The 18,037-nt window shown below is 34.7% G+C and overlaps 3 protein-coding genes across 10 annotated transcripts in view; 1 reads left to right on the top strand and 2 right to left on the bottom strand.

The window, feature by feature from the left end:
- Positions 1-26: 26 nt before the first annotated feature.
- Positions 27-6,009, bottom strand: PRMT3 (protein arginine methyltransferase 3). Its single transcript, XM_022032701.2, has 7 exons — positions 5,637-6,009; positions 3,346-3,900; positions 3,108-3,205; positions 2,340-2,418; positions 2,009-2,257; positions 1,745-1,912; positions 27-889 (listed from the first exon to the last, which is right to left on the bottom strand). Exons 1-7 carry the CDS (start codon positions 5,955-5,957, stop codon positions 434-436), a joined length of 1,926 nt encoding a protein of 641 aa, XP_021888393.2. The 5' UTR covers positions 5,958-6,009; the 3' UTR covers positions 27-433.
- Positions 6,010-6,640: 631 nt separating this feature from the next.
- Positions 6,641-12,391, bottom strand: LOC110807524 (protein LNK3). 2 transcript variants are annotated; one of them, XM_022032666.2, is made up of 7 exons: positions 12,046-12,391; positions 11,211-11,552; positions 10,559-10,650; positions 10,386-10,459; positions 8,008-8,124; positions 7,772-7,917; positions 6,641-7,290 (listed from the first exon to the last, which is right to left on the bottom strand). In XM_022032666.2, exons 2-7 carry the CDS (start codon positions 11,537-11,539, stop codon positions 7,125-7,127), a joined length of 924 nt encoding a protein of 307 aa, XP_021888358.1. In that variant the 5' UTR covers positions 11,540-11,552; positions 12,046-12,391; the 3' UTR covers positions 6,641-7,124. The 2 variants fall into 2 exon arrangements, with proteins under 2 accessions (XP_021888358.1, XP_021888357.1); XM_022032665.2 differs by having other exon boundaries at positions 10,386-10,480; positions 12,046-12,374.
- A 4,323-nt stretch (positions 12,392-16,714) lies between these two features.
- Positions 16,715-18,037, top strand: part of LOC110807519 (nuclear pore complex protein) — a 38,327-nt gene continuing 37,004 nt past the window's right edge. For all 7 annotated transcript variants that reach the window (XM_088209065.1, XM_088209064.1, XM_088209063.1 and 4 more), the window contains exons 1-2: positions 16,715-16,956; positions 17,353-17,738. In XM_088209065.1, the coding sequence (XP_088065191.1) occupies positions 16,877-16,956; positions 17,353-17,738 (466 nt within the window). In that variant the 5' untranslated portion in view covers positions 16,715-16,876. The remainder of the gene's footprint in view (positions 16,957-17,352; positions 17,739-18,037) is intronic.

Here is an 18,037-nt window from a genome sequence, read left to right as displayed (position 1 = left end):
AAAGTAAAAAAGAATAAAGAACTGACTGCAACAATAAAAGGGTGAAATTAAAAAATACATGAAAGCTAGGAGTTCACAATTAAACCTAAATTTTACTGGTCTAATTCTAACATAAAGTGAATTTGGTTGTGAAATAAACTAAACACCCCACCCCATTCCTTGCCAATTCTGAAAAGCTATAGAGATATCATTGTGTTCTAATGCCAAACCTTATACAAGCAAGTCACTGGAAAAGGAAAAGACTAGACAAAAGATCAATGAACTAGGGATGGTAAGAAAAACTAATTTTACATGGTTAACAAGCACCGTGGTGAAAAGTAAAAATTGAGAACACAAGGAAAATAATAGATTTTTGTTTCTTCTTTCCAGAAAATTTTACCGGGGCAGGAAGGAAAAATACCGGATTCAACACAGCCTGTGAAACATCAAGGCTTTAAGATAGAGTAAATATCTGTGCTGGCCAACTGTGCTTCCGACCATCAGCTCCGACTCCGGTAGTTTCCATGGAAATGTCAATGCTGCGATGTTCAGAAGCACGAGCGATACTAATACGTAAATGAATTCTTGCAGCACGACAGACATCTGTCCCTACCGCTCCTGATCTATCAGTACTCTGTTTTCCCACTACCATTGCTATAGGTTCCCGGAAAGTCAACAGAGTTTGTGACCAGTGGGTTTTGGGAGTGTATGGTGATGTGGATAACACGACGGGCGTTTCTTTGCAAAACCTGCTGGTGAAGCCAGTTTCAAACCATAACACAACTCCATAGCACCAGTTTAAACATTCTGACTTGTTTGATTCATTTACTGTATTTTCTAACTTGGGTTCCAGCTCAACACTTGCAGTGAAATCCACGTCGTCATGCTTCATTGTTGCCAAGTCAAAAGTCTGGAAAGAACAAGAAAAAAATTGCTTTCAGACTTGAATACAAAATCCAAAAGATTATACAGAAAAAATAAAAAATCCTCAAAAGTGTTTTATTTAAAGTGGAAGCAGAAGAATTGGTTACTAAATGACTAGATATCAATAACACCTGCATATGTAATAAGTCTCCGCAATTATCTGCACTAAAAAAATGCGTAGCTATTAACAACTGTTTTTCCACCTTGTTCGACTAAAGTTCAAAACCTTAATGTTGAATCTATACCAGATACCAGAAAATACTGATAAAAGAAAATCCAGCTGTGTCGAAGAAGCTAAGTAGACAAATAGATCAGATCTGCAAAGCGTTAATACCACTATTCTGTAGAAACACCAGCATGCCCCTCAGAGTAACTTTCACCAAATATTGCTACTATAACTCGTTAGCTTAAGACATGAAAGAAGAAAACTTCACTGAAAGGGCTGAAAACACCTTGAATGAATGAATAACTAATCCAAAATGACTACAGGTTTAAAAGTGATTCAAAAGTTGGTATACTTCAAATTTAGTAACAACTCATCCTTCGTGTCTTTCAAATAATAGTCCAATGGTTTTGGATCCCTTAACTTCAGTTAGCAAGATTGTAAATCCCTAGGATGGTCAAGACCGATATTCAGACACAAAACAAACAATCATGGGCTAAACCAAGAAAACTAGCAGATAGGAAAATTGGAAAGCCCATCATGCTTTTATCCGAAGGCAACAGAAACTAAATTAAAGAATCAACAGAGATTAACAAGCCTACTAAAGATACAGCAATTGAGATTAACATGCCAACCAAAAGTACTATCTCATGTTTAAAAGATGAAGACAAGTTTAACCTGGAGAACTGCAGGACCCGTCAATAAATTACAATCATCTATAACATCAATAATAGGAATTCGAGCAGCATCTTGTACAAGTTCCTTGCCCACACAAGTCATATCAAAGCCATAAACATTTTCCCAAAAGGGAAGACTGGTACCACCTTTTCCAAATCCTGCAATAAACTAAAAAAAAAGTTGAAACAGGAAAACAAACAAAATCAGGTCCTACTACTGACTTCAGATTATGATTTGGAGAACTGACTTCTACAGAGCACTCACAATAGTTGCTGTATCAGGGAGGAGAGAACCTCCAGGTTTCAACCACTGATCCCGTGCATAAAGAACTGAGTTAAGCATTGACTCATAAAGTAAGCAATATCCCATCCATTCACTGACTATCACATCAACACTGTGGGGTTGAATGAGTATAGATTTATCAAGCTCTTCAACCATACATTGAACTACCTCAATTACCCCAGAACACTCACTATGGGTTTTATCCTGCAAAAGACCATTGTTTCTCGCAATCTGCACGGCATAAAACACATAGTTAGGACTGAAGAGGAAACAAAGATCTTGTATTTCAATCCATAGATCTTGGAAGATTAACCTGAGTTGCCACTGCAGCCATCTTCTCGCTGGCTTCAACTGCAATTACTCTTGAAGCCCCTGCTTGGGCTGCAAAAAGACTAATGTAAAATAAAATAATGAGAATACGATAATCAAATATTGCAGCATATGATGAACATTTCAAACTAGTTAAAACCCTAGTGTTGTGTCCCAACTATCTACCATAAAAGAGATTTAACTTGACAATTTAACATCTAATCCTTATGCATGTTCATGGATAAAGTACATCCCTAATCTGTTCATAAATTATTATTTACTTAACATAAATTTTTAAAAATTAGGGTACTAAAATTGGCAAAACTTGGCTCAAATTCAGATGTTATATAATATAACAGAGGTTGATGGAGCCAAAGAATGCATGAAGAATTACAGTCCCCTGAGGTAATAATGTAAGTCCTAGAATGATTTTAACAAATTGGGAAAAAATAAAAGTTATACTAGGTTACAGTTCAGTATAGAGCAAACTTCCACTCAAATAAAGAATGGGTTTGATACCTCATGAAATGCTTTTTTTTTTCCTGTAGAACCTTCACATCTCATATTGAAATAATTTTTTCAGATGGTACAACAACCATATACTATTTTAGATCCTTCCATAGAATGTCCTGATAGTTCACATGATTTTCACAATCAAAAAAGAATTCAATCATGAAGTGTTCAAATTCTATGAGAAATTTGCAAACAGAAGAAAACAAAACAGAGAACAAATCAGTAAGCTATCAAAAGACAAATAGATAAACCATGTCACCTCAATATTCCCGTCCCACAACCAATGTCCATTACAATAGCACCATTAAAGACGGAGGGATTTTCTAAAATAGCTTGCTTGTAAGCATCTGTTCGTACCTGCATAAGAGAAACATAAGAAGCTTCAGGCTAATAAACAAATGCATCGAATTGCTCAATCAACCAGTCTGACAACTTGAGTTTACAACACTAAAATTCAAATTCAATTTCTATACAAATTTGGGACAAAATTATAGTACCTTGTCACCTAACATCTCCCTATGGATGCCAAATGAACTATAAGATCCAAAATAACTCTCATTCACCTTTCTGGCATCCCTTGCAACTAAGTTCATAATAGAAACTCGTGAATGCTTATCCTTCATGTTTTTATCGTATGATCCAACCATTCTTCCTGAAACTATACCGTTGGCCGTCCCCTTCTCCACAGAAGTTTCTTTGGTTAGATCTCCATTGGAAGTCAAGGAAACATCTTTACTTACTTTTCTGTCAGAAATATCATTATGTATATCCAAATTCTCCTCAGAATCCTCATCATTGATGCATATTTCTTCTATATTTCCCAAATACTTCAAAAGTTCCTCTTTTTCAAATGATGTGGAAACATCTTCACCATCTTCATCCCCACTAAAACTATATAAAAGTGAATCCTCTTGCATGAAAGGTTTTAAGTATCTATCATCATCCAAAAGAAGCTTAATGTCTTCAAAATTGACAGTTTCATGCAGATGATTCTGCAACTCTTCCTTGGACTGACAGATAAGCTTGCAGCTCCAACATTTGTTTACTGCCACCTGGTAAAGAACGGAAACAGAAATTAAACAAAATCTAAAGCAGTCCTTTAATATGGCATAGAAATTTCCCTTTAACTTGAAGTCAATGCATAGGAGTACAATTTTGAATAAGAGTTATGCAATTTCAACAAGGACATGCTCTGATTTTTCATTTTTTTTCATTATAGCGACAATTATCAACAACAAGACCTTTATTTAAGAAAAAATTCAACAACATGACCTCAGGCACAAATTTCGCAGTTATAACAAACTTGTTTTCTGAAATGGAAAAGATTCATTGGAGCTATTTTATCTAACTATTTTGCAGATAGTTTTCTTTTCATGAATAGAAAAGGAAATTGAATTGTAAACTAGACATGTTTGGTGTTCTGAGAACCATTTGAATCATTATGCTACTTGATTCAAAAGGTTCTTGACGGCTTGCGCTATATTTTCTCACTTTTTTTATGGATTCAAAAGAAAATATATTTTCTTACTTATATATATCCTATCTCATCTTTATATTTGTCAATCTGGAAGTACTTCCCAAGTGCAGGGAAATGATTTAGTTCCAGAGCCAAAGATAATAGTTCTTGAAAGACTAATTGAAAGGATTCTGGAGCATCCTCAAATTTAGGTATTGTTCCCCCAATGATCATAATACCAAGTACTTCTTGATGTGCTCTGATATGATCTCATCTATAGTTAAGCATCTCTGTAAAATATGAGCAACACCAAAACCCTCTAGAGTCCAAATCTTCACTTCTCCTACCTTCTCGCCCCCTGCTTGGACCTGCCTCTAAGGGCTTATTGTGTAACAAGTGCATAATGACCACTGAAACACGCATGTATTTTATTATCAACTTGATGAGATGAACTGATTTCAAAATACAAGGCTTCCCCTGGAACACCCACGTATTTATCATCAAGTTATGTAAAGAGCATTCTGCTTAGCAGGATTAGAAATCAGGAAATTCATATACAATTTACAGGAATAAATGTCCGAGGACTCCTATAGCCAGGATGATTAGAAAGCACCATAACATCTAAATTATGAGTAATATAGATCATATCAACGACGTCTTGCTCAATTAAATTTCTGAAAGAAAAAAAAAAGTTCGAAGAGATAGAACCATTATCACAAACCAAAGCAGCGGAAATGGGATAGAAATGATCTCTGGATGGCCTAAAAAATCTGAGGAAGCAAGAAGCAAGAGAGGCATTTTCAAACCAAGATCCCCCCAGAAGAGAAATCGCAAGCCATCCGAACCCTCAACTAAGAAATGGTAAAAAGGAGATATAGAAAACCAAAAATAGTTTACTTGAGCTCTTGTAAGCGCTTACAAATGCAAATTATTTTACTTCAAAATTAAAAGCCAGTACAAGGATTCATGTGCATATCACCTATATTCTCACTTCAAATAATCGCACAAGTGAAGATAGTAAAAAAGTCTCCAGATAATTCATTAAGAAAATCGAAAATGAAGCTGCTATGGCACTTGCATTCTTCAAGTACATATTTTGGCAGAGATATGCTATTTACTGTTGCAATAACCAGGCATAAATTGAAATACAAGATAAAAGTTGATACAACAGGCGTTTAAATTTTGCAACTCTGTTCATACCAAAATATTTTCTTTTTTCTTTTTGCTTCTTTTCCTCCAAAACTTCCTAAGCAACTTTCCTCTCTAAGCAACCAAGGAACATGGAAGACGAAACCAGACAATAAAAGAACTTTTAAAAGGAAAGATATTAACCTGTGATCGAACATAGTTAATGAGCTTAAACGAACCGTAGAAATCCAAACCCAACGCGCTCCTAATGCCATGGAAATCGAAGTGGTGGCTCGAACGACAATGCTCGAAAAGCGAAATGCAGGAATCGTACTTTGTATCACAGAACAAGCAGAGGAAATCAGATATCGAAGTGTCTTCTTCATCGTCTTCTTCCCACCAGTCGTCCCAACCTTCGCTTTCGTCTTCTGCCTCTTCTTTTTCTTCTTCTTCTTCTTCTAATCTCTTCGCTTCTTCATCAGAAAATTTTCTTTCAGCCATGACTGAAAGGCTTTGCTCGTTCATTTTGCTAATCAACCACAAAAAAAAAAAAAGGTAAAACCCTCCTAAAACCCTACGCACGGGAGGGGCAACAAAAAGGAAAGCTTTGGGAAGGGGTAATGCTACGATGCATCTGAGCCATTATACGTTCAAGGATCTCAACCGTCTGATCTATTTAGCAAATCCTAGCCATTCAATAAACCAATCAAGTTACAACATAAAGTAGATATACACCCAAAAAGCATATGAACTATTCAAAAATATCCAAATAAGTCTTTATACTTCATATCAATTGGAATAAACTTTCTATTTTTAAAATTTATCCGCACTACCCCTCGTTATCAACGAATGTTATAATCTCATTAGCTTGATGCTCGCGTGACAAACACTTTTTTACTGTATTTTAGTATAAGTAAAATAACATTTGTTTGAAAATATTTTTAAAATTTTATAAAAAAAAAAAATTATTTAGAATTCTAAATTATAAAAAAATGATTAATATAACGACTTCTCGTGTTAGAATAACTAAATAAAGTAACGGCTTAACATATTATTCAACTCGTTGATCATAATGCTCGAACAAGTAATCCTCCAACAAATTGGAGAGGAAAGTAATTATCCATCAAGAAATTTTTATAACAAAATAAAATAACTTTTCGAGAAAATATATTGAGTTTAGGAGAAGAAACAACGAAAAATATATCGAATTAAAAGAACGTAGAAATAGATTAGAAATGATATATACTCAATCAACAACAGAACGAATTCACCTCACGAACAAGTATACATGCTTGTTATAAGTGTCGTTACAAACACAATACATATTCACCGAAACTGAGAACACAAATATTTTTTCCGACCTTCCACACTTATTTTTTTCTTCTCTTTTTCTCTATGTTTCTTTTTCTGTTTCTTCCTAGGCTTTTCTAGCTTATCCTCGAGTTAGTCTTTACATCATGTTCTTTGTCTTGATGTTATTATTCAAGCCATTATGTAGGGGAACCTCTATCTAGCCTTCAAACAACTGCTTTCTGCTCAAACTTTTCAGACTACATGTTGTTTTTGCCAGCATTTCTTGACACATCTCTAGGGCCATTTGTTTATTTCTCTGAGTGTCGCCGAACACTGATTGGACTTCAGCATCATTTGCCGAAGTATGGGACTGGAGATGGTGATGAATTTGCTGCCAATTTAGTGATAGTCATGTAGTCTTGTTCCTCTCGTCATCTCTTGATTGGAATTCCTTGACGTAGTCTGAAAGCTTCGTGCATTAGAGTCCATCTTATTAAATGCGAGGTTAGCAATGGCTCTGTCAATGGAGTTGGTTTCTGATTCAACTGCTTTCTTTCTTCCAGACCTGAATATTCAATAATTTCTTGTGTTAAAAGAGCTCAATTATCTGTGAAATAATGACAGGGGACAGTTTATGGTATAAAAGCAAACACGTCCGTAGGCAACAAGGATCAAAGCCCGTATTGGAATTTAACACCAGGCAAGTTAATCTGATTGTGATTGCGAAGATGTCTCCTCAAGAGCATGCAATTATGTGGTTGATGATGCTAATAAAGCTTCTGATGATCACAGTATTTCTTCAGGAAAAAATAAAGCTGTTGATCTTGTTTACGGAGTATACAGAACAAAATAGCTAATCTCGCTGAAATTTATTATATCACATCATGAAGGAAATTATCTGATTCCAATTTTGACAGTTCAAAGGCTGACTTGCTGGATCCGGTGAATGAAGTTTTTTTTTTTTTTTCGGAAGCAAGTGAAGCTTTACTAACATTTATAGGACCGAATAAAACAGTTCGTACAAAATGGAGAGGCAGGAAAGATACCTTATTTTCTCGTCCTTACTAGTACACAAGCGGGGCGTGTTTGTGGAAACACTTGCATATTGAGTATGCGATACAGATTGTTGCTCTGAATTCTGAGCAAGGCGATAGAAGGAATCACGGAAGCAAATCCTGGTCTTGTTAGTCAACTGTGTGAATTGGGAAAAAGAGACTTTCCTCAGCAAGTTTTGATTTCGTATTCTAATGTTATTTTCAACTTTAAAGATTCAAGTATTCACCTGCGCCATAACCCTTTCAAGGTCCTGCATCACTGATTCTTCAAGAGATGCTTGCTTAGCCACATGTACATTTGAGCTGCTCTCATCATGGTGAGCATAGACTTTAACCGACAGTGCCTTGAGAAAATACTACGATTAATTAATCTTTTGTGCCTAGAAACAATAAATAAAAATCTTATCTAAGCAGAGCTGTGACAGCATTCGGAAGGAAATACATTATTTATTCAAGTCCCTTTTTTCCATTTATAGTCTGTGACCTCTGGATTACATAATAGATACTCTGCAGTTATATCACTGTGAAGATTATCAGCAAATTATTTACGCATAACAAGTTTAGAGACAGTGATCATTTAGTAACTGCTATCAATGCCAATGACAAGCTTACTCGTTATCAATGCCAACGACCAGCCTTTTCAGCTTTGGATCACTATTCCTACTAGTTGTGCCTAAACAGATAGGGACATGGGATTATTTGATGTAGGAACTCAAGTCATCAAAAACTACATAGAGAATCAAATTCTTAAAATTTTCGTTATTAAAATAACATATTTTAAGTTGCATTTAAAACATTCAAACCAAATTTTCAGACATACAGAACCTACTGCTTACTCCACTATCCACATGTCAGAAGAAATCGACGCCAATCTCTGACACAAAGCCATATTATCTTCAAGTCAAACAACCAATAGAAAGGAGGTCACTCAAATAGAACACCCTAATTATTCTCCAAAGATCTTAGTCCAAATTAACTTCAATATCCACGTGTTAAATCCAAGTCTAAGGGCTATGAATCAGGTTTTTCCAGACAAAAGATATAAATCATGCACCTACTCTGCTATCCACATGTCATTTGGCTTCAACTTTTGGTTACAGCTTCTGCTGTAGAGGAACTGAAATTTTCCTAACACAAATATTGAGAAGCACTTTTAGCAAAAGCTGAAGTTAAAATAAGCTTTTAATACATATAAACATAGAAACTAGTGACGTATGCTTCTTAGAACTGATTCTGGTTCACAGCATATATCATCTTTCTCATTTCCAAAATATCCTCACTGAAACTAATCAATCACCAACATATACTTAACAAACCCTAAAATCAATTCACAGCTTCTCTTCTCTTGATGCAACAGTTCCCACTGGTCTGTTGCAAATTTCAGCATGCGAAGCAGTCTCTACAAATAGAAATTGGAGCACTGTTGCTACTCTGTTCCTTTAACTCGTACAGAATCCGCGGGCCCTATATATTCTACTCGAGGACAAACATGCACCGTCAATTGGAACAAGCATGGTTGAGGCCCGTCGAAGAAGAGGCTAAATCCAAGCACGCGAAGAGAATCCCTAAACAAGTGAGGATTCAGAGAGGAGGCCAAAGAGACGAGAGAGTCTGAAGCTAAAGAGAAAAAGGGGTTCCTAAGGGAAAGCTCAAATGGGTAAGAGGCCAAAGAACATACCAGACCAATCAACTCAGCAAGCCTACTAATGGCATTATCATCAGACGACTCTTGATAAAGTTGATACATAACCCAGAATGCTCTCAAATACTTGCAAAACAAGCATCCTATTAACTACCTGGATATTATTTGAAAGGAGCAGAAAGTATTGTCGTTCACAAACTGTAGATGAGAAATCTCAAACAGTCTCTTCCGCAACACACAAACCTTCACCAAGACTCTTTCAGTTTGCAACTTAGACCATCCACACAATCATAAAAAGAACAGGGGAAGAGAGTCTCCAACCTCATGTTCCCCCCACAAAACCACGAGTTAGGTTTGTCATTGACAATAACAGCAAAAGACACCAAGGATAAGTACCCTCTAATGACAAGGAAAATAAACTGCTTTACTCCTCTCAGAAAAATGAATTGCTTCACTCGAGTAAGGTGCCACCCTAAAGTGAGACAATGCCTCTCCTCATTACATGTGAATAACGTTGTAATACCTACCACTTCACCATGGCAAAAGCATAGTACTTATGAAATTCTTTGATATTTGACATTTTCGGAAACAAACAAAAGGAAGTGGACTCTTTACATAATATTTTGTAAAAATTCATGCCTGTCTCCACACAATGAACTTTTGCTATTTATGATGATAGGCGTTCAACTGATTAGAAAAGATGTCTCAAGTAGAAATCTCTTTCAAGTATATAATTGTTCCAGGCCCCCACCCAAATTGAAGCAGTTTATTTTCGAAGTGGACAAACCAGCAGTCAGGTCTACTACATATGGCAGAGAAGTTTCTCTTAATGTGCCTTCAAATTGAAGCAGTTTATGTTCGAAGTGGACAAACCAGCAGTCAGGTCTACTACATATGACAGAGAAGTTTCTCTTAATGTGCCTTCATCTCCACAACTATTAACAAAAAGACAGGAAATCTGACCTTTACAGGATCTTCTGGCTCTGAGTTGCATGGAATGAACAATGGAGCAGACACTTCATCTTTTTCCCAACCCACTGATGGAGTAAATGCATGAGCTGTAAGAGTTTTGAGCTTTGTTTTCTAAGATTCTCGCTTGAAGTACTTCCAGTAAAAAGAAAAAACCATGCCTTTACCTGCTGATATCGTCCCACTTTGAGATTCAGAAGAAAAGCAAAATGGTTCATGAAGATCCTCGTTTCCAGGGTGATCCTCTAGCAATGAGTTCCTGCAACAAGGAAAAGAAAAAAGAAGTGAAGTCTAGACACAAGACACTCAGTTAGATTATCTAACGTGAAACAGCAAATAACTAAGACGTAGTGCAAATTTGGACATCTCAAAGATATTGAATTACTTTTTGTTACTAAGGCTAAAAATTGATTCCTTTTGTTAAAGAAAACACAGGTACAACACAGCAACACGAGAGAAAAATAGTGCAATTGTTACAGCTGATTCTTTTTTTTTTTTAAGATCTAAAAAAAAAAAAAAGAATCAGCTTTAACAAGGACACTGTTTTTCTCTCTTGTTACAGCTGACTCCTTAAGATCATTTACAAAGGTATGTAGTTCGATTTACCATAAGCAACTATACTAATAGCTGCACAGTTCTGAAATGGACCCACTCCCTGTGGACGATTCATTCAGATAGTAACACAAAACATTTAGCATATTCAATGTCCATGAGGTGTTCCGAGCATGCTTGTTATGAGAACCTAAAGCATTAAAGAAACCACGTGATTGACTATAGGCATTAAATCAAGTATCTTAGTCCCAAAAGTTAAGCTTGTACAAGAAAATCTCATCCATCTCTTCGATTCTTGAAAAGCCATCAAGCTGGTAGTTTTGTTGATCATGTAAATCCCTGGCGGAGAGACTCCTCCGACAATCATCCCCAGGCACTTGAATGGATTTCATCTCAAATTCATTAGAAAAGCCTCTGTAATTGAGTGATGAGTTCGGATGTTGATCCATCATGAAATATTTTTGGGGTAACTCAAAACCTTCTGGAGCAGTAGGACCCCACATGGACCAACTTTCGTCCGACATAAGCATATCCGATAATTCATCATCCATGGGAACCATAAGATCATCATTACAACTCCCAATAATCCAATCCATTAATCTATGTTACCTGAACAAGAATGTCATTAGATAAAAATTTAGCATATTACTAAAGAAATATTGGGAAAACATGACTTGGTTTAAAACAACTTCTTCCTTTCATCATTTCTTTTTTATCAGTTCATTAATATAACTCAAGTACTTACAGTTAATCAACTAAACAGTTAACGTTACTTTGAAAGAACTTAGTCCAAATTCTATAAATCAAGAATACGAGTGTTCAGTAACATCGTCCTTCAAGCCTCTAACTAGAGCAGTCCAAACCAAGTCCGGTTAACTAGATCGAAGAAAAACTAATTACACTTTAATTAGCCTAATACGCATACTAAGACAAAAAAAAAAGTATAATTAAAGTAGAAGTTGTATGTTGACAACAACAATTCCTCACATATTTTCCCTAAACAAAGTTGGAAATTTGCTAAAAATCAAATCTACCAAACACAGAGCACATATATGCAAGAAAACAAGCAGCAAAATAAGAAGAACACGAAGATAAAAAGTACCTGGCACTGAATCAATTAACAAAAAATGAAGAACACCCAGTATCCAAATATGAAAAACAAAGCAACCCAGATGAAGAAAAAGGCTGGAAATTGCTTGAGCTGGTTCAGATAGTTTAAACTTTTCTTCAAAAAAAAAAATTTAATGTTCAAAACCCAAAATTTATGGAGTACTGAATGTGCAAAATGGAGAAGAAAAGCTGTGCTTTGTAGTGAGAGAAAGTCCAGCTGGTGTGAGTGAGTTTGTGGCTGAGAATCAACGTTGAAATTTAGTGGCAGGAGAAAGCCCTCCATCTGAAACTCGACAATCATTGGTCCACGTGGCAAAAACTGGTCCATCCAGATCTGAAATCCATGGACGTTTTGCACAAAAATGTCTTGGTGAGGAGGCGTGGTGAGTCAGTGTCAGCAACCGGTTCATTCTTATCGGTATCAGCTGATTGATCCTGTCATCCCAAAGAGTGTCACTTTCGTTTAAAAGGTTGATGGGTTGAATTTGGGTGGAGTTTTGCTGATCTCTACATGAATTCCTATATAATTCAAGTTTATATAGGATTATAAAAAATAAAACTTTACATAATAAAATCTAAGTGTGCATTCAAATTATATAGGATTTGTCTGGCCCCAACTTCCCGCGTCTAGTGAGATATGAGACACACCTTCGATCCATTCAACATTCAACCAAGTCTACATCTCTTTGAGAACGAAGTTGGCTTTTAATCATAACTTTTGTTCATTTTCGTCTTGTTGATTGTCCGAAATAAAAAACTAAAAAGGGGTTTTAAGATTTTAGTAATAGATCAAACTAAGAGAATGAGAATATGATATCGGAGAATGATGAATATGTGGTCAGTTTGCGTGGAGAGAAAGAAAACGATGAAGTAAGCTCTGATAGTAGGAGGAAGTCTATAAAAAAAAAAAATTTACTAGTGAATTTAAATGAATAAACAACGATAGTGATATATATAAATCAAGTTATTATAGTATGATATGACAAAAAAATAAACATATGTCAAGAAAAGTGAGATTATTATTTTTCTTATATATAAAAGTTCCCTCGAGAACCACTATATTTTTTTGAACGTAAGTTAAGATCGAGTAATTAATTTTTTTTTCTTATTTATCCTCTATGGGATTAACACAAAATTACTTAATTATTATTTGTAGCTACACTTGATTTGATTTATGACTTGTTTGATGACAAATTTAAAATAAAAAGAAGATATCGAAAGTGAAACATAAGTATTTTTGGTTAATAGTCTAACCACCTTCAATCCATTCAACCTTTAACCAAGTCTACATCTCTTTGAGAACGAGGTCGGTTTTTAATTATAATTTTTATTCATTTTCGTCTTATTGATTGATCGAAATAAAAAAATAAAAAGGGTTTTAAAATTTTAGTAATAGATCAAACCAAGAGAATGAGAAGATGATCTCGAAGAATGATGAATATGTGGTCGGTTTGCGTAGAGAGGAAGAAAACGATGAAGTGAGCTCTGATAGTAGGAGAAAGTCTATACAAAAAGAAAAATTTACTCGTGAATTTAGATGAATAAACAACGATAGAGATATATATAAATCAAGTTATTATAGTATGATATGACAAAGAAACAAACATATGTCAAGAAAAGTGAGATTATTATTTTTCTTATATATGAAAGTTCCCTCGATAACTAATATATTTTTGTGGACGTAAGGTAAGATCGAGTAATTAATATTTTTTCTTCATAAAACAAAATAATCCTATAATTCTAAGAGTATGATTGGATGACTTCCATGAAGGTTCATTAATATCAAATATAGTTGACTATGTGTAATATTTATTAATATTTAAATTTAATTATATTTAGATGATGATTTATTAATGTCTGATAATGACAGCTATTTTTATTTAAATTGTTAAAATAATATAATTGTAAATTTGAGCAAATTTTATATTTTGTTATTATTTTATTGTATATAGTAATAAATGAAAAATAAAAAAAATAAAAATATATAATATTAAATATATACATATATATATAATATATATATATACAATTAAATATATTATGTATATGTATTTATATATAAATATATATAAAATAAAATATATAAGTCTAAATATATTATATACATGTATTTTGTAACGGCCCCAAAATTTTAAATGGAAATGTATATATAAGAAAAATTATAAGTGCGTAAGCGGAATAAAAATTTTGATTAATATCCCTTACACAATGATCCAAACGTACTAAACGTATAAAAGAATAAACTAAATAAGGTAAATATTAGAGATGAATATTATAAATAAAACTATGAAATCTTTAGACATCTACTCGCCGTATTCCTGCGGGACGGGCTCGGGAACCAAATCTTTCTGATCTGAAATGGTTAAGTAAGGAATGAGCTACACTAACCCAGTAAAGACATCACACTATCTCACTGTCACAGAAGTAAAGGTTGGTAGAAAACAAAAACAACAAATGGAGCATAATTTATAACAAACTCATTTATCAATAATAAAAATCTTTACGGTCCACTTACCTCGGTGAGATTCATGAAAACAACTTATGAGAAACAATAACATCATAAACATCATAAGATCATGCACACTTTGTAACATAACACATATCATATTTTTGTATTTAAATCATTAGATAACAAATTTCCTCTTTTATCAATTTACTAGTATCCATGGGGATTCATAGGGGATCCTCGCTATACGTGAACCATTCACATTAATAACTTAATTACAAGGCCATCCCCATACCCCGTCCGGTATGGGCGCTAAAACCATTAACCTCAATACCTCGTCCAGTATGAGGGTGAAACGGGCCGTCCCCATACCCCGTCCAGTATGGGTGCCAAAACACATAAAATCTCCATACCCCGTTCGATATGAGAGACAACGTTCCCGGTAGGGTTTCCTATAGACTCGGTCTGTTCACCATCTCCCAGGATATCTAGTTAGGCTGTTGACATTATCCACTTATCAATTCACATACATTTTTTCATTTTTCTTAATCTCAATTATCCAATCAAACATAAACACATAAACCAGTAATGGGCACCAAACAAGGCAACACAACATCGGATTCACAATAATTCAAACTATAATAAATGAAACCGTGATTTATGCATTCAAAACTATAAAATTAATAGATCAGATACCATATTGCATTTAAAACTGTAAAATAAATTAAATAAGAACAGACCGACAAATACATCAGGTTCGGCCTCCATTAGCAATCTTAATTAATTATAATATCTATTAATTCATAAAATACCGTTTTATCATTTATTAAGCTTTAATGCCGTGATAAGAAATAGGGTGAGGGATCCTTACTTGTTTCAGAGTCTGAAATCGGGTTCTCATTGTGCCTACGGGCAGTCCCTAGATTTTCTGAATTTTTTTTGGAAATTGAAACACACTTCTGGTACCTGTACATGTCCCCATAAAACCCCAAATCAGACCCAGGGCTTTTTCAGCAAATTTCAGAATTCCGGCACGGCGTCGATCTGCCTCGGGTTGGCTGTTTCCGGCCGGATTCGGCCAAACTTGCATTGGTTCCTGTGATAAAACACCCCTAGGGCCCTCGGTGGCCCAAAAAATTACAGAAAATCGAGACTTACTGGCGGCGGAGCTCTCGGGTGCGGCGGCTTCTCCGGTGCGAGTCGCGATTTGGTGTTTTGCTCCGGTCAACCTGTAGAGAAAAGGACGGTGGTCACAGTGGTATAAAAATTATATCAAATGGGAACCGGAAAGGGCCTCATCAGAGGCAAAAACTAAGAAAACCCGCGGCAGCGCCGCTGAACTTTGGCGGTGTTTTTCGGCCAATTGGCTGGTGGTTTGGCTTCGATTTGGCCACATAGAGGTTCAACATCGGAAAACGAGCCAAAAGGAGAAATTTTACATCATTTGGCTGCCGAAAAATCATGTGGTGCGGCGGCGGGCGGCGGCGGCCGGTTCCTCTGGTGGCTGGATCGTCTTCTCCGGCGAGGGTTCTGGCGGCTAGGATTTGGGGTTGGGTGTGGATGCGATTATTTATAATATTCTCCTTTTAATATGAGCCGTCCATCATAATTTAATCTGCACCGTCCGATCGCGATTAAATTGGAAATAAATCTGGGCTGTTGACGTGGCGCTATTTTTCTAAATTGCGTTTTGATCCCCAGTTCAAAAACACCCCTAAAACCTAAAATTTCACTCATTTTTTTCAAAGTCATTTTCAATTAATTTCCAAAAATAATTTTACCAAATTTTACCTTTTATTATTATTTCTATTTCTATTAAATTAAATTAAATTAAAAATATATAATTATTACAAAATAAATTAATTATTAAAATGAAGTAAAACTAAAATAATTCCAATAAAATAAAATAAAAAAAATAATAATAAAAGGGTTTGGGTGTTACATATTTATATATAATTAAATTTATAAATATATATGTATGTATATAAATTTATGTATATATGTAATAAAATATGTATAATTAAATATATAAATATATGTATATATAAAATTATTATAATTAAATATATTATATCCATGTATATATAATTAAAAATATAAATATATGAATTTACATATTTATATATAAATAAATAAATAAATAAATATATATATATATATATAATATTTTGAAAAAAAGAAGAAGAATATATATGTATGTATATATTTTCTGTTTTTTTGGAAGAAATAATTTCGTCCCTTCGATTTGATTGACTCGCGAAAGGGTTTTATTGCTTCCCGCTCTGTCGGAACTCCTTCAGGGCTTCCAAGCAATAGTTGGCTTCTCAAGGTTCTCCTGTGTAATTTCTAGAAAGGTTGCTGTTTCTTCTTGCCAACAATGGCGACGGAAATGGATACATCACCTAGCTTCTTCGATCCCGAAGACCTCACCACCAGAGAGCAATATAGACGTTACAGGTACTACTAAACATATTTTCTTTTTTCTTAAATTAAAAGTTCAATTACTTTTTGCTTATACTGATAATGGATGCGAGACTGTTTGTTTGAATTTGTGTATAATTTTTATCTGGAGTGTGCAAATTGTAATAAGACTGTGTGAAGTAGAGAGCTCCAAAGTAGAACTTTTCTTCTTAAATATTAAATGTGGAGTTGCTCCTTCCGATTCGTTAGTTTATCTTGAGCTGTAAAGAAGGAAGTTGTCCCTGGCCTTTCTTTTTGTTTGATATTTTATTAGGATGCTAACTTACACAATTTTCTATCATGTAGACTCTGGTTGTTGTATTGGCAGTTTATTTTAGCGTGAATTTAGGTATATTTTCAATACGTGAATGTTTAAACTTGAATTATGTGCAGGAGAAGGCAATCAGGTTCGCCCATTTTAAATCTTCAAGAAGGCTCGGTTTCAAAATTCAGTGAGGACAAATTATTATATGATGGGCAGAGCATCCACAGCCCAACTAACACAGCTCTCATTCTTGAAAATATCAAGCAAGAGGTTGACAGCATTCATGTTGATAACTATGAAGGAACACGAGGGAAACTTCTGTCTGCTTCTAAAAGGAGATCATCAATTGCTAGTTACGGAATCTCAGATGTTGATGTTGATGTTGAGGGTGATTTCATCCGTCGATTAGGAAGTCATTCAGTAAAATCTTGCAAGATTGAGGATGTTCTATTGGCAGAGAGTGGAGACACCACCTTTGCCTTATTTGCATCTCTGCTTGATTCTGCTCTTCAAGGTGCTGAGCTTATAGTAAAGTTGCCTATGTAGTAGCACAATTCTAAAAGTTTAACTTTTTGATAGCAAAACAAGTTAAAAACTTAGAACATTAATAAATATTAAAATTGTTCCATCTAATCTGGCTTGATATGATGATGAAAATAAATTTTGTTTAAAAGGGCTTGAAATTTTTTGAGTAAAATCAATTTACTTGGGCATGTTAGTTAAAGGCAATTGGGTAAGTAAGAAGTGGGAAATGGCTTGTCATATGCATCATACAGCTAGAGAAACACAGTTAACTTCTCAAGGATGAATGCT

The sequence above is a fragment of the Carica papaya genome, chromosome 8 (assembly GCF_054855325.1).
Source record: "Carica papaya isolate Zhongbai chromosome 8, ASM5485532v1, whole genome shotgun sequence".
In the NCBI taxonomy this organism is placed as follows: domain Eukaryota; kingdom Viridiplantae; phylum Streptophyta; class Magnoliopsida; order Brassicales; family Caricaceae; genus Carica; species Carica papaya.
This window is presented reverse-complemented; position numbering and strand designations above follow the sequence as displayed.